Source organism: Amphibalanus amphitrite, unplaced genomic scaffold (genome assembly GCF_019059575.1).
Source record: "Amphibalanus amphitrite isolate SeventyFive unplaced genomic scaffold, NRLGWU_Aamphi_draft 001192F_arrow, whole genome shotgun sequence".
NCBI classification, from domain to species: Eukaryota; Metazoa; Arthropoda; class Thecostraca; order Balanomorpha; family Balanidae; genus Amphibalanus; species Amphibalanus amphitrite.
The window spans coordinates 186,288-202,427 of record NW_024882686.1 but is presented as its reverse complement, the minus strand read 5'-3'; the positions used below and the strand labels follow the sequence as shown (position 1 = coordinate 202,427).

Sequence of the window (16,140 nt, the reverse complement as noted above, 5' to 3'; positions counted from 1 at the left end):
TAGGTATGCATATCCGTGTTATCTGGAAATGTATGCATGGGTCGCCCTAATGGAGCTTATTCTGGTATACCAAACCAATCGTGTATGAGAGAATCGCACATATACGTACTACGGTAAAAAGGGAACTAGGTATTGTCTATTGTTTTGAGGAATACACCATTTTACATCTCAACGAACAACATAACGTTTTCATAGGTTTGTTTCTCCCAATCTAATTTTATAGTTTTATTTGCTCGCGACCTTAACCCGGCCGGGCCCGGGGGGGTAATTCCAACCACCGCAGTCCGGGTCATAGCCCCCCACCCACCTGTCTAACTCGGTAAACCAGTATAACGCCTTTTGGGGCGACTAACGGAGCGAGCGAGAGGGTGAGCCTTGCACGTGCGAAATTTCGACGAGGTACTTACCTCCAGCTGACTTGTGCACGGCACCCTACTAACCGGTCTCTAGCGATGTGCCAAATTTGAGCACAATCGGCCCAGCCGTTCTCGAGATCTGGAAGCGGCACCCTGCACGTGCGCACGTGCAAAATGGGTCCCAACTGAGTTTTGCACGGCACCCTACTAACCCGTCCCTAACCATGTACCAAATTTGAGCGCGATCGGTCCAGCCGTTCTCGGGATCTGGAATCGACCCCTGCACGTGCGCACGTGCAGCAGCACCCCAATTCTGGCACATGGATATGCATTGCCTAGTGGGTGCCTACCTACATGCCAACTCTCAGCGCAATCGGCCCAGTAGTTACCGAGATATTGCAACAATTACAAAAGTGACACCTCTTCGTTTTGCACGTGGCACGTGCATAAGGGGTCACCCACATGCATCGGGAATAGTGCAATACTTGGTAGAAGGAATGAAGCTACCCTACAAAAATTACCGCATGTAAATCGGTCAAGTGGTTGCTGAAATATAAGCCTCGCAAAAGCGTGACCACGGCCGGCCGGCCGGCCGGCCGGCCGCTCATACTCAGAAATTTCCGTTAATCTAAGGAAAGACTACGCTCGCTTCGCTCGCTCCGTAATAAGGCAGCTACGGAAATAAAAATGGTATCAAACGAAAGGTATCTACGATAAGATTCTTAAACACCTAAACTTTTTGACCTCAGGTCAATTTGAAGGTCAGAAGTCAAGGTCAAAGGCAAAAACCGGCAATTTTGTAGTGGTCTCAAAGAACGTGTTCCAGAGGACGGTATGGTGCATAAAACTGGCTAAAATGGATGTTAAACGAAAGAAGAGAGTCTGGGTATTCCGATGATGTGCTAACATTCAAATTCAAGGTCACGGTCATGCTCAAAATTGACCACAAACTTTGCACTTTTTTATATATTGTATACTAAATTCCGAGATGTTTTGAAATGTTTTGAAGCTTAGCGGACCCCTAGTTGTGCTTTAGCTTACGATACAAGGCTGCTACAAGGTCAAAGTCACAAGAGAGTATCCTTGCTAGAGGCTATTTCACTTATTCAAGTCAGGCATAACAATTAAGACATGTTTTGCCATCCTGAGGCTCTACATGAATGCTTAGAGCAAAATGGATGCCAGAATCGTGATCAGCGGCTACGAAATCATCACAAACGAGCAAACGACATTTCATGTGTCAAAGTCAACCAAAGGTCATTCGAGGTCACATGAGGTCAACATAAAACTTGACTTTTTCCAAACAATATATAAACCATTCGACGTGTCTCGACGAGACGAATGCGCAGTACCACTGCCGTAGCTCTAGGACCTTTTTTGTTGAAGTTACTTGCAAAAAAAAAAAACTAAAGCCCCAGCTCGGGGTCGTTGACCTGACCTATGACCTCAGGTCACCAAAGTTACTTAAGTATTTTTTTCTAGAACAAATGCTACACAACCGTGCTCGTAATTTGTCTCTATCTCTAAAACCTTTTTGGCAATGGTTGAAGTTCACGTCTGTGACGCCGAAGTTTGCCATGCAGGAGTCTAGAAAAATCGGCCCTGAGACGTTATCAAGCAGGCTAGGTCCAAATTTTTTGCTTCAAAAGATGTCAAATTAAGGGGGGATAAGGTGTAGCAAGTTTTGTCTTTCTATCCCGAAGCGTTCGTGAGGTATCGCAAATATTCGCCAGGGGGAGGCGACCCCCCCCCTTCCGGGTCCGCGAGGGTACTCAACGCGTATGCATGAAACCTGAAACCATAAGTTTTGAATGGCAACATCTAGGGGCAAGGTGCTCTGGATTTTGCAGATCGGCGTATCAGACAACAGTCGGGTCACCTCAAGCTTGCCCCCACTGGCGAAAATTCGTGGCGCCGCCACTGAACGGGAGGGAAGTTTTACACTACAAAGCGAGCATCGGTGAGTTCGGATCAGTCAGGGTATCGATACCGCTATAAGAGGGTGCAACCAGTACATGGGTGAAACTTATCAGATATCAGTATCTACTACTCATCAGTCTGACAAAAGAACCCGCTAATATCTCAGCTTCCTCGGTAGTGGCCGTCGTGGGTCAGTTGCGTACCAAACGGATGCATGTTGGTACTGGGAAAAATGCCTCAGTGCGAACTATTAGCTCTATTACGGCCGCACGGTCGCTATGGTTCTTTCTGGTAACAGTATATTCGTTCGTTATCTCCTGGTAGCAGTTTCTGATTTGTTTCCACAGCTCTGTGAGGCCGGGTGAGCTCATTTCCGTTCCAACTCGGTCACAGTTGAGACACGGCCTCGACGAATGCCGGAACGGTCTCCAGCCGTAACCGATCGCAGGGTACGCGGTAGATAGAGGTGCAAACTGCAAAGTTCCTAGGAGTTCAACTTGACAAATCCGTTTGCTTTGCCCTTTCATGCGCGCGGCACATATTTTACCTGGCGGATCTGCGCAGGTCATTTGAGTCAGAGAACACGATAGTAATTAACGTTTGCAAGCACCCATTGTATCCATAAATAGAATCTTGCGCCCGCGGCAGCGTTTCAGAGGCTGAATGGGCTAGCAGCTTCAAACGGACCTCAGTCATGCTTGGCTAAAGGGTTATCGGTCATCCGGTGTATTCACGTGCACTAAATTTAGATATGTACCTACATTTTCAGGTAACTTCCGTCATACAACGGTGGCTGTCAACACTGATTGCTGGGCGAAAATATCTTGGAATGAATTGAAGATCTTGGTGTCTATTGCCTAAACGAAATGATCATTAATAAGCCGTTAATGTATTGAAAGAAGAAGACTAAAAAGTTAACCCTATTAGTGGCAGGCTCCTGGCTACCCCTATTAGTGGCAGGGGGGCTGTTTACGACCCCCCCCCTGATATCTCGAGATCTAACGGGCCGATTTTCAAAATTCAAACGGCATTCGATTTCGCTCAAAGTGATCTACATTTCTAAAAAATAAAGATTAAAAAAATGTTAATAGGGGGTAGAGGGGGGTAAAAACGGGCAAATTGCAGACACATTTTAGACTGTTTATCAGTTCACGGCCAGGTTTCTGAACCAATCTTAACGTAACTTTTGCCGATCGATAGAGAATGAACCAGGAATTCACATGGATCCTAAAAATATGCATTTTCAAAAATCATAGGCGAATACAGATCATTGAGATTGGGGGTGCACAAAAAGTATAGTAAATAAGGTTTTTGTTGGTACTGTTTCTAAAAAGGGTGGCAATGGTCTTGTTATGTAACAATTTTATTATGAGAGAACGACTACAATTGTATTGGTCATGCATAGGCAGTGTCAGGGCACCTATGTTGGGAGGTAAAACATAACCCCCCTTTTTGGACGCCTGGATCCGCCTATTATAGCAAAAACGTGTCAAAAGAGGATGCACAATAACTTTGTATATGTTATCACATGATACCTTTCATTCACTGTTCATAAAACTGGTGCATACAGTTATAATACATCAGCATCGTGATCTTCGCCCAAATGACTCGCTTCACGAATAGGACCCCCCAATTCCCAGTGCTCTGGAGCCGCCCCTGGTAAAGTTATGAACTTGAAATTTTCAGGGAATGTGCCCAATTTAGTTTAAGGAAAAGTCAGAAAATTTCAGCATCGTAGCTTCAGCGGTTTCGGAGATATTCCCGAAAAACCTGAGGGTTGGATGAAAACAAACCCCCCTGCCACTAATAGGGACAGATGTCTGCTTACGCTGCATCGTGATAGAAGAGATAATTATGCTATTGACATCCGTACACCTTGACCTGGCATCACTATAAGCTGATGGAAATTATTATCCTATCATAAATTGCATATATTGAACAATGCAAAAACACGTATAACATGCATTTGTGTCTGGTGATGTGCTCGTATGCACGAAGTATTGTGCAAGTCATATATTAACCGGTATATCAGTGTGTTATTGCACATCGTCATGGTTTATGAATCGTTGATTTGTCGGTAATCAATCACCATGGTGCAATAAGAAAAAAAAACGGTTACAATTACAGGCATCGATAGTCACAAATGATAAGAGTGTAGCTATATAACTAGGTACAATGACCAAGAGACAGTCTTGATTAAAATTAAGCAAGTGGCTCATGATACTAGACTATAGTCTTCGTGCTCAACACAGGATGATTGCATCAATTACGGAGCAATGTCGGCATATTTAACAACATATAATCAGATAAAACGATACACAAATGTTGACATCACATAATAAGCCGCTGCCAATTGCACATAATCATTGACTCGCATATAGTTCGATGGATTACTCATGATTCATGACGAACACTGTCTTAACTTTTTTCTATCAAAAACACATCAGCTTGAACTCAGCGATTCATTTTGTGCTAGTATTGCTGTACTAGCCGCCTTCTCACTGGCTGTTGACATGCTTCATGAAGAACTCGACCTGCTTTGGATTGCGGAGGACGCGGGGCTGCTTGAACTGCCCCAAGAATGCCGTCGTAGTGTCGAACTGGAACTGACGGAACGCCTTGAACGTGCCCGGCTTCACGGTCATCACCTGTAGGGGAAATCGGTGGGGATCAAGGTAGCTTTCAGTAATGTCTTTACACATAGGGGTAAAGATAATGTTCAGCTTTGGCTTGACGGCCGTCTATGTAAGAGCATCAAAGTATGTAGGAAGGAAAAAACAACTGAAAACATTGTTCAGTGAAAAGAACACGTAAGTATAAAATGTCCAGTCTGACAACCGCAGCCCTAATAGAACCTCGCCAAATAGTATTACAATTTCATCGCTATAGTAGCTAGAAGACAAAGAAGATAAACTGTAGATACGGATACGTTTTGAACGGAACTTAAAACAGAAGATAGTTGCTAAACTGCATAACGTTACCTTCATTGGCGCGATGGAGTCTTTGACCCGGAACGATTTGTACACGAAATGCTGCTCGCACAGCACCTCGTCAATCTGGAAATAAATGGAAATTAGATCGAGGACCAACACGCGCAATGCGCAGCTTAGACTTTGATCACGTGTCCGTGGTTTCCTTCTCATGTGCAAGTTTCAGCATTTGAACCTACGCTATCAGTCAATAGGTACTTTGATCTACAATTACTTACTTTTTGCGTTGTTACGCTCCCCTTTCACATTTTACAGTTTCGTGATGTCTCTCGTGCGTCTCTCTAAGCACGTATGCTTGTTTTCATTGACATCATGTCTCTCCTTCCCTGCCTGCTCCCGATGGCACTTTTCAATCTAATCCACCTAAATCATCTACCCCTCTCCCTCACCGTCTTCAGCTGCTCGGCAGTGACCTCCCCCTTCTCCAGTTCGAGGAAGACCAGGTAGTAGGGCGCTCCGGGCCGCGGGCTGGGGTCCAGCACACTCTCAGCACTGGTGAAGTCGAGCAGGGTGGTGCCGCTCCAGCGTCCGGCGGCCGTCTGTAGGGCAGCGATGAACGCCTCCTCCGACAGCTTCTCCATGTGCACGTTCAACATCTGGCCGGCCCTGTAGGACAAAGAGGGAGAGAGAGGTTGAGGGAGGGAGGTAGATGGAGTGGAGGGAGAGGGAGCAAACACTGCGCTCACAGCAGAGCAAGTATGAAATAATGTAATAAGTAGCTCATCATATAGCGTGCAAAGTTCGCAAGCGTGCAAACAAGACGCATAAAAAAAAAACAAGAAAAGTGAGAGCTTCTTCAAAGGTCATGTTTTACGGTGTTGTGTGTCAAGTTCCTTTTCATTCAATGATTTTCTGCATTTCTATGATACGGACGTCTTGTGGGTATTGCCATAACAAGTGTCAAATCATTGCATCGGCCGCGATTGAACAATACAGGAACACCGCTAAAGAAGGTATCGAAGGCTGACATTTCCAGACGATGTTTCTTACACCCCTTTCTACCTGAACTGGAAGTCGACGCATGGCGCCTGATGGAAGAAATCGACCACCTTGACGACGTCCCCTAACCGATACCGATAGAAACCGGACCAGTTGGTGACCACAGGCTCGTACAGCTCACCGACCTGCAGCGGCCGGAGTGATTTGACAGGGTTAAACGCGTAAACGTGGTGAAACGAAATGATCGGCCGTCAGAACCACGGATGTGGAGCGACGGACTTGTGAAATAGATGGAGAAGGGGAGGGAGGGACATTGTTTGTAATAAAATAATTTATATATTTCCTAAAATAGTCGATTAGTGAAATTGCAGGTTTTCATGAAAACATAAATTTAATGACTTAATGAGGTACGTTTCATATTCTACGAGAGGCATTGGTTAAAGTCAAAAGACCTGTGTATGAGCCTGTATATGACCAGTATATGAACTCGGCTCCATTTTGTTCGATCCCTTCTGCTCAACGTCATCAGGCCCAAGTTTCCTGTGCTCTCATTCCGACACCCTCCGCTTCCGTTATTCGGTACCGACCTTGACCTCTGTGGCGAGCAGCGGCGTGGCTCCCTCCAGCGGCGTCCCGGTGGCGTCCACCGGCAGGAACTCCACCAGGGCCATCGAGGGGATCAGCGCGTAGGCCGGCTCCTCGCGCGCCGACCGCACGTTGATGCCCATAAACGCCTCCGATGAGCCGTACACCAGCGAGACCAGATCGACATTTCCCAGGTAGGGGAGACACTTCTTCTTGTAGAGCGCCATCGAAGTTCCCGAGCTGAGCGCGCTGACAGCCTCTAGGTTCGGAAATATCCTCGATAGGATGCCGTCAAAGCCTGGGAAACAACATAATTGGTATTGCTTCTTAAAGGGAGATAATGAGCTTTCTTTTTTCTTAAATAAAAATTACTCGACATCTATACTATTTCTACTGTAGTTTCTATAAAATATGAAAATTTCCTAGCACATTTTCGTATGTGAAAAAGGTTTTTATTTTTGCAAAAAAGAAGCAGTACTTGCAGTACTTGTAACACCCACCGAAACGCGTTGTCCTTCTCTATAAAAAAAGTCGCAGTATATGGCGCTTTTGTTTCAAACAGCGACGCTTGGGTTTTTGTTTATGTTATATCGCCTTGTCGTTGCTTGGTTGTAAGGATTCTAATTTGAATTAGAGTTAATTCGGCTTAGAATTAATTAGACTCTAATTCGGGGGTACATAGTGCCTACTCTTCTTTGTTTCCAAGTATTATTTTGCGCCACAAATGAACGGCATGCGCCAGAAACGCAGCCAAATCTTGCGATTGCGACTACGAAATTCATTATTTTGGCGTCAGAGCCTGAAGCGAAAAATACAAGCATATTTATTTCAAAAAGACTTCAGGTTTGTCGAACGGTGTTATGAGAATTTTGTTAACAGTACTGCATAAGTTTTTCAGTGATGCCGCAAAAGTGTTGTAATCTATCTTCTTTTATTGTGCAGTCGGCGGGACCGATTCAAAATTGAGTCGTTGCTACTAAAATAGCAGCATATGGCGTCAGATGATGAACAGGAAAAATAGTTGCGTAAATTTAGACATAAACCACCCCCAAACCATGAATATCTTTTGAAGGCACTATAGACGACCATTAACTAACTAGATGTGATGAAGATCAAATGTAAGGAATACGCTCATTTTACAAAATTACATGCAAGTACCAAAAAGTGATGTAAGTACTTATTCAACGGTCATTTTCAGCGCTCCCCGCTAACGTGACTTCAAGTTGAGATATTTGCGGCAAGGTACCGAATTGAGCAAAATGGTTTTAATTTACATTATAACTTGTTGTGTTTTGTCAGAAAATGGTCCTAACTCAGATTTTGTGGAAAAAGGTCATTATCTCCCTTTTTAAAGACATTTTGTGCAGTCGAAGGTGCATATATAGCACGTCTTTAGTTATTTACTTAAATATGCACTCATGCAATATAAGTGATAAAAATATCGCATGGCTAGATGCTCAAGAAATATTTCTGAAAAGGTTTGCTAATGCCTTTAAAGCAGATATATTTTTAATGAAGTGACTAACGAAAACCGCATAAATTCAATTACGACTGGCATATTTTGAATAGCACTTCCTAGCTGACTAATGCACGGCACGTTAGCATACCTTTATTGAACTCGTTCTCCAGTTCGTCGGCCCGCTGCGGATCGGCCACCAGGTACTTGGTGATGACGCGCCGCTGCTCCTCTGTGAGCTCGAGCCCCTCCTTGAGGCGTCCCGACCTCACGTCCGCCACCAGGTCGCGCCAGTTGGTCTCGATGAACATGAGCATGTTGTAGAGACCGGACGCGAACCCGCCCTCGATCCTGCACAGATTGCGGTCCCTGATACCGAACAGCAGCGACACATACATGGCCTCCGCCTCCGTGTCCACCACGTGCGCCTCGAACGGAGTCGACCACTGGGCCAGCAGGATGGACTTGTTGGTGAAGTAGCCGGACAGCGGGCCGATGGGGATGCCAGTCGGCGAGTAGCGCCACCTGGGAAGGCACAGAATCTGCATCTCTTTGTACAGCGGACGGTACGCCGACTTGATCTGCGGCTGGAACGCAAAGAGGCCTGCGAGCATTGAAAGCATGATGTTTTGCACTTCGCTCGAGATGGGGATGTGCTTGGACTTGCCGGTGGTGCCCGACGAGCAGGCCATCATGACCAGCTTGCTCTTGCCGAGGATGGCGTTGACGTCTCCGTTCTCGGCGCGCTCCACGTACTCGGCGTAGTGGCTGTAGGTGGTGACCGGGTGCAGGCGGCGGAAGTCAGCCAGGCTGTGGATCCGCCCGAACTGGTGGTCCCGACCGTACTGGGTGTTCTCGTTGGCACGGATCTGACGCAGCACGAACTGCTCCTGAACCTGGAAGAGGAGGTGGGCTGGCTGGGTCAGCGAACAGCGTGTCTCCGTCCACCGCGGAATCCCGCAGACATTGGATGTAACTAACGTCTAGAAAATGAATGGTTTTTCATCAATGTAGCCTTGAATATTCGAATGAAATGTGTTTCGAAACGAGATTAGTTAGAATACCTATAATATAAGTAACAATATCAGATTACTATAAAGTATCCGTAAGTTACGATGTCTCACGAATAGTTAAGATATAATGTAAATGACGATATTAAATAACTCAAAATTATCCGTAAATTACAATATCTTACGAAATGTGATCAATTTAATCTAAACTCGTTTAAACATTCAGCAATGTTGAAATGATTTTCTTTTAAGAAATATCTAAATTATTAACAAAAGAATCTCGAAACTCGTTCGTATCTTTTAGCTTACCGGTAAAAAGTTATCCAGGTCTTTTTTCATTTGTCGGCTTTTAATGGTACCCAGAATAGCTGCCACCACTTCAACGAGGTACATTTCTAGCAGGCTGCGAGTGGTGTGAAATCTCGACTTCTTCCTTGTGTACAGATCCACGGCAAGGATCGTTAACAAGCATATTAACGCTGAAAGTGAACAGGAAACACATTCGTTATAATGGGATTTTTCAGGCCTGTCCGATCCTTTAAAATGCACAAGTGAACAGGAACACGGCACGAGACGAGCAATAGGAGTGAACGAAAATAAAAAAGTAAAATTAAGAGTGAGATAATATCAAGGCAATAGGTAGTTGGGCTATAGCCTTGGGCTTTAGAAACTAAAATAGAATAGTTAAAAGATGAATTTTTTGACTGATCAGTGTTTAAGGTATCGGGAATTCACGTGCGCTCTTCACTAAATCGCAAAGCGCTTAAAGGGACCCTCCCACCTTAACATTAGATTTGAGTTGAGATAGCCAAAATGGGGTCCCTGGCTCACAGTTACCGGTTTCGGCACTCACAACATCGAGAAATGCCTTAAATCGGAAATATTGAATTTCAAAATTGCAGCATTTTGATTCAGAGGGGCTAATGCTTAGGAATACCCCTCTGAATGTGTGACGTCATTGCAAATATCTAACGATTTTTTAATGTTTGACTAAAACGTTTTGTAGCACGCGGTGGTATATGCTATTTGCGCGCAACATCTGCCGCAAACGCCGCACTTCTAAAATAAAGTCGCTAGAAACAGCGGAGATCCCAAAAAAGTAAACAAAAGTAAAAGTCTTATATCTTGAAAACCAGTGAATATTTTTCGGTGAAATTTGGTAGATATTCGTTTTCGCTCTTTCTGAACCGAGCGACATCACTTTCATGCCAATTCATAAACTTTTTTGAAGGTGGGAGGGTCCCTTTAAAACGTTTAGACAGCCAAAATCCGACTATAGTAGACTCAGACTGTATCTTATCAATGGCATCTGGGGTTCGCCAGAATCGCGATAGGTAGGTCGCTGAGGTCCCGACCCGCCCTTGACAATCTGAAGAGCCAGACAAGAGTCATGAAGAGCAAGTTTTATCTGGTAATCTTGTAAACGTATGTGACGTGTCATATTGCTGAAGGTCCAATTGCATCACACTGATAAAGGGCATAGGAAGAGGTATGGCATAACGTCGTGTTATAATTGTCATGCTACTTAGCCAAACCGTCCTTATGGCCTTACCGAAAAGAAATATAGGTATGCCATTCCTTCGCAATGCATAACGAGCTGGAACGCTACATGCTTTGCAATTGAAAACCAGATAGGTACTTAGAACAGGATTCACTTTGAAGTTAAATAATACGGAATAATTTATGTTATACATATAATACAATGTCAAATCGGTACATTAAACCGCGAGTTGCTCAGGGTGGGGGACGCTTACCGGCTTCACCATTTTTGCTATAGCTAAAAATCAAGAAGGCACCCCGCAGACGCGCTAAATTTTGGATGCCTGTGGAAAATTGATTGAAGCTCATTCATGCCTAGGTTTCAAAAATATCGATAGCATTTTTTGAGACATTTAAGTTTTGGTGACGACATGATTTCGGAGTTTTCCACCAAAAACGGCATATGTTTCATAAATCATAAGTACAGAACGGACTAGTGCTGTCAATCGGAACTTTGATCTTCGGAATCCTGATTGTGTCCAATGTCCAATTCGGACTTTGGTTGGACAATGCCACCAGCAGGCTTTAGACGACTTTGGACAATCACTTGTTATACCTCAGCATTTTCATGAAGTAAGCGTGCTTAAAATTGATTGACGAATAGAAAGCTCAGCTTTCGACATGATTAACACATGTGAGCTGGTAATAGTAGGTAGGTATGCACATTAACAGAAAACAAAATAGTATTGTAGAGTGTTAACTATTGCGTAAGTTTCGGACCTCCTTGGACAAACTGCTGGCTTGGACATTTGTATACGGAAGGTCGACGTAAGTATTGGACATTGGACGGACATTGGACATACATTTGCTGAAACTGACACCACTAGAACGGACGTACAGACAAGCGGTAAACGCTATTATTAGACTGCTAATACCACTTGTACTCAATTGGATATCTACGATTTTTGATAAGATAGTGACATCTTCGCGACCAAGCTGCATGAATTTCTGAATTGATTTGTGACCAAACACGTACTTATATAATAGAATGAATGTCACCATCGTGGACGTGTTCTACGCCTAAAAATACCTATCAACATGCTTCATGTGCTGCGGATGCCAGATTTGATTTTCGAGGATATGTTCTTGCCTGGCTGACCTGAACTTGACCCTGACGTATGCTTGACTGACCCCTACATGGATCTGACAGTCGTGTAGCACTTCAATGAAAGATTGTGCACAGTCTTGACAGAGTTTATTACGATAGAAGCCCATGAGTACGAGGTTCTAAAGTTCATGCTACTGGAAGTCCGTTCACAGGTGTTTGACCTGAACTTGACCCGACCTTGGCCCTCAAAATTCAATTTTCAAGCACTCATCAGAAGTGTCTCGTCGTGTTCCTTCGTTTGCCGCCTTGGGTGTTTCGTTGCGTCTATTGGTCCTCGAGTTATCGGCTGGGGGCGTTTAACGCCCCCCCCCCCCCCCCCAGCAAACGGTGGGTGGCGAAGTACCCCAGCAACTGCCGGGTTAGAAAATAAATTGATGCAAATTGTTTGCAAACCTAAACAAGACGACACCATTTGTATACAAAGAAAGCAAATCAAATCTGATGACCAAGAGTTGTAAACCAAAAATTAAAATTAAAAATTTTGTTTTACAACTCTTGGTCATCAGATTTCATAAATATGTCTAACAATACTGAACAAAGCAAATCAAGCTGACCGAATTCAGTTTGGAGAAACGGTGAATATATCCTTTCTGCTCTTTTGTCATATTGTCTGCTGCCCTTTTGTCAATCTTTGATAACGGAGCGAGCGAAGCGAACGAAGTCTTTCGTGGAACGAAAATTTCTGAGTATGAGCGCCCGGCCGTGGCCACGCTTTTGCGAAGCTTATATCTTCGCAACCACTCGACCGATTTACTTGCAGTAATTTTTGTAGGCTAGCTTCATTCCTTCTACCAAGCATTGGACTATTCCCGATGCATGTGGGTGACCCCTCATGCACGTGCCAAGTGCAAAACGAAGAGGTGTCAGTTTTGTAACAATTGCAATATCTAGGTAACCACTGGGCCGATTGCGCTGAAAGTTGGCATGCAGGTAGGCACTCAGTAGGCAATGCATATCCATGTGCTACAATTGGGGTGCTGCTGCACGTGCGCACGTGCAAGGGTCGATTCCAGCTCTCAAGAACAGCTCAACCAATAGCGCTGAAATTTGGTAAGTACATACATTGGTTAGGGACCATGGTTAGTATGGTGCCGTGCAAAAATCCGTGGGGACCCAGTTGGCACGTGCGCACGTGCAGGGTGCAGTGCACAATTTAGTTGGAGGTACCCCCTCGCAATTTCTCACGCGCAAGGTCCACCCTATCAGTCGCTCCATTGGTCGCCCAAAAAGGTGTTTTACTGGTAAACCTTGGTACTTGTATGCAATGTGCATTGTGCACTGTGCAATGTTTATAAAGGTGTATCTTACGGTCACGTTTCGAGTACAGGGCATACCTATTGGGCGTAAACTTTAAACATTTACATCCTATAGTATCCCAGTGTGCCTTCGTAAAACGCACCTTCATAAAACTTTTATTTGGCGCGATGTATCATTTAAAAATAAATGTTTTTTTTTTGGTACCGTTTGACGATTGATTAATCGTTATAACGTTGCATAAAGGCTCATTTTTAACGGGAAATGCTCTGAAATTTGTGCTGAATATGCCTATTGCCTGAATAATTTAAATGTATATTCTTATGATTACGGAGCGAGTACATAGGTATATTCTTATGATTATGAGCACGAGTGTGGTAATCTTTTCACGAGGGACCGACCTCGTGAAAAGATGGCACGAGTGAAGATGAAATGATGCTGAAGAAAACTAGTTGCTATAAATTCTTTAATTCTTTAATTCTGCAAGCTCAAAAACGGGTGATCTTGTCCCGGCTGGGAAAGATCACTTGATCTTTTCCCTTACACTTGATAGTGTGTAAGAAATGAAATTATGCATGGGAAAATAAAAAATTATCAGCATCGTTTCCCGAGTCGTTATCACTCGTGCTGATAGTTCTGTAACCGAGCGACGAGGGAGCGAGGTTTTCTGGAACACGCGAGGAAAAAATATCCGATCTTTCACGAGTGAGCCATGAGAAATCCTGTATCTTTCTAGGTACAAGGTTATTCACAATTCATTTAAGTGTTATAGTCAAATATTTGTATTTATAAAAAGTATATTTCGTGTAATTTGTTAGGGGTGTGAGATAGAAATATCCCTACACTGTAGACCCAATGGCTAATAAACCTCTACTAGAAAGATAGAAAACATTTAATGATGTGGTCATTCCACAGAATACATATAAGACATAAACGTTTAACTGTCCAATCTAAAGTAGCGTTGTGCACGAAGATTGTCTCACCGTATCCCTTATCCACCTCAGGACTCAATAGCGTGCTAAAACGCGTCCTCTAGATCCCAAACTCGTTACCTGTGAAACACCATTGCAGCACAGACCAGAGCAGCGCCATGATGAGGCCGGAATGAGCGACCGCCGCCGAGAGCTGGTGACCGAAAATGCCACCCCTCAGCGTGACACTGCGGCGAGGTCAGGTGAGGCACACCGCCTTCACTGTGCTGTCCTATCGGATGGCCGATTAGATATCAGACGTCGCCTCGTCGAGGTGATCGGATAGTTGGCGCACGTGAGGTGCGTGTTTGCTTTTGTTAAGATGAGGTTGCAGTTGTTTGACGCGTGACCTCCGCGGAGGTCACGACGCATTTCACAGAATGGCATACCTTCAATTTCAGATTTTTCCAGATAGGCAGTGTGAAATATGGCTTAGGTACGGATGTAACTTTTATTCTACATTTATGTTAGGAAGCCATTACTATACGTATATTAAATAGATTATAAAGATTATATTATATTAAAGCCTGTCCCGTATGATATTAAAGCCTGTCCCGTAGCTCAGTTGGTAGAGCATCGCACTCCCGATAGTGAGAGCCCGGGTTCGAGACGCTCCGGCGCTCGATATTTGAGACTTCTGACGGGGATGGTCTGCGGTTGGTGGGAGCAGCCGCAGCCAGTTGAAGTCAGTTCAGTGGGACAGGCCGCCTGTCCGGCTTTGAAGGGCACGTTAAACTTTGGCATCTAAATTCTCCCGTTACCCGAGAATTTACCCGGAATACCCGGAATTGCGCGATTGGACGGTAGGGGTCGGAGTCTACGCTACAAGCTCTGCTTAGCGTGGACTCCGGCTTTGTCAATCCGTCCATCCAAACATTCGAACTAAATTTATAAAAAAGATTATATAGACATTTCATCCGACCGGCGACCACCTTTTGGACCAGAGCCGGCCCCTGATGGTCTCACGTGCGCGCCGGTATGGGAGGCTCGTGGCTGTCTCTTCGAGGGCGTAACGCTAAACGCCATGGCCTGTGGGAGCCTCTCGCAGGTCCCTATAAGGGTTGCGTCAGGGCCAATGAAGGTCTAATGCAAGCGTCCGAGGAGGCACATCCCTACTTCTGCGAACCCTGTACGCCGGCTCATGTAGGTCCAATGCCGATTTCCGAGGGCTCCACGTTGGTCTCTGAGAGACCCAAGACAATCTCCGTTGGACTCCGTGCCTCGGTGTCTAAAGGTCCCACAGGCCGTCCCAGAGGGCCTTAGTTTTGCAAACCACTATAAGGGCCAAGGAGGTTTACTGAAAGCCCAACGCTGACTCTAGAAATTCCATCACGGTCTCTCTAAGGACCCAAACCGGTCTCAAAGGCTGTTAGCCAGCCTGTGAGCCCCCCCCCCCCCATATACACACACCTGTCCCTGACGACACAGCATCAGCCTCTGAGAGGCGCTCCAACCAGAGCCCGGAGGCGGAGACGGAGGCTCAGTTGCCGGAGCTGACTATTGCTGCTCGCTCCCTTTCACCCCGAGGCGGAGTTTGTGCAATGATATGACCGGCATTGCAAAAATATGCATGGCACATTCTCTATAGATTTTTCCTGAAGTTCATGGACCGGCTTCGAAGACCATACGAGCCTCCCCATGCCTGCTAAAAATCATAAAGAGCTTAGCCCGGCTTGGTCACAGGTTTCCGTACCTCTGGGTCTGTGTTCTGAATCAGGCTATAGGCATTTAGGGTAGACCGGGGCAAGTCGCCCCGCCGAGGTAAAACGCCTCACCGATGTTTCTCGGAGCTGGCAGAGTTCTGGGGAAACATCATCTCTTCTATAAAACGTGCACTATATGATCATTATATGAGCAGACTGGAAAGAAATTGTGATGACTCTTTCGGGAGATATAGCCAAAAATGTGTTTTTGGAGTGATTTTTATGTTTTGTTGTCAGATTATGTATCATGGCGTTCTTTTATGGTCCACATCAGGTTAACGACTTTTATGTATTTTGAACAACTATTGT

General features: G+C 44.9%; 1 protein-coding gene across 1 annotated transcript; it reads right to left on the bottom strand.

The window, feature by feature from the left end:
* Positions 1-4,191: 4,191 nt before the first annotated feature.
* LOC122370993 (probable indole-3-acetic acid-amido synthetase GH3.9) lies at positions 4,192-14,353 on the bottom strand. The gene is made up of 8 exons (XM_043347022.1): positions 14,210-14,353; positions 9,566-9,735; positions 8,398-9,142; positions 6,793-7,088; positions 6,269-6,390; positions 5,656-5,872; positions 5,258-5,332; positions 4,192-4,924 (listed from the first exon to the last, which is right to left on the bottom strand). The coding sequence occupies exons 1-8, from the start codon at positions 14,247-14,249 to the stop codon at positions 4,775-4,777; spliced, it is 1,815 nt and encodes a 604-aa protein (XP_043202957.1). The 5' UTR covers positions 14,250-14,353; the 3' UTR covers positions 4,192-4,774.
* Positions 14,354-16,140: the final 1,787 nt, after the last annotated feature.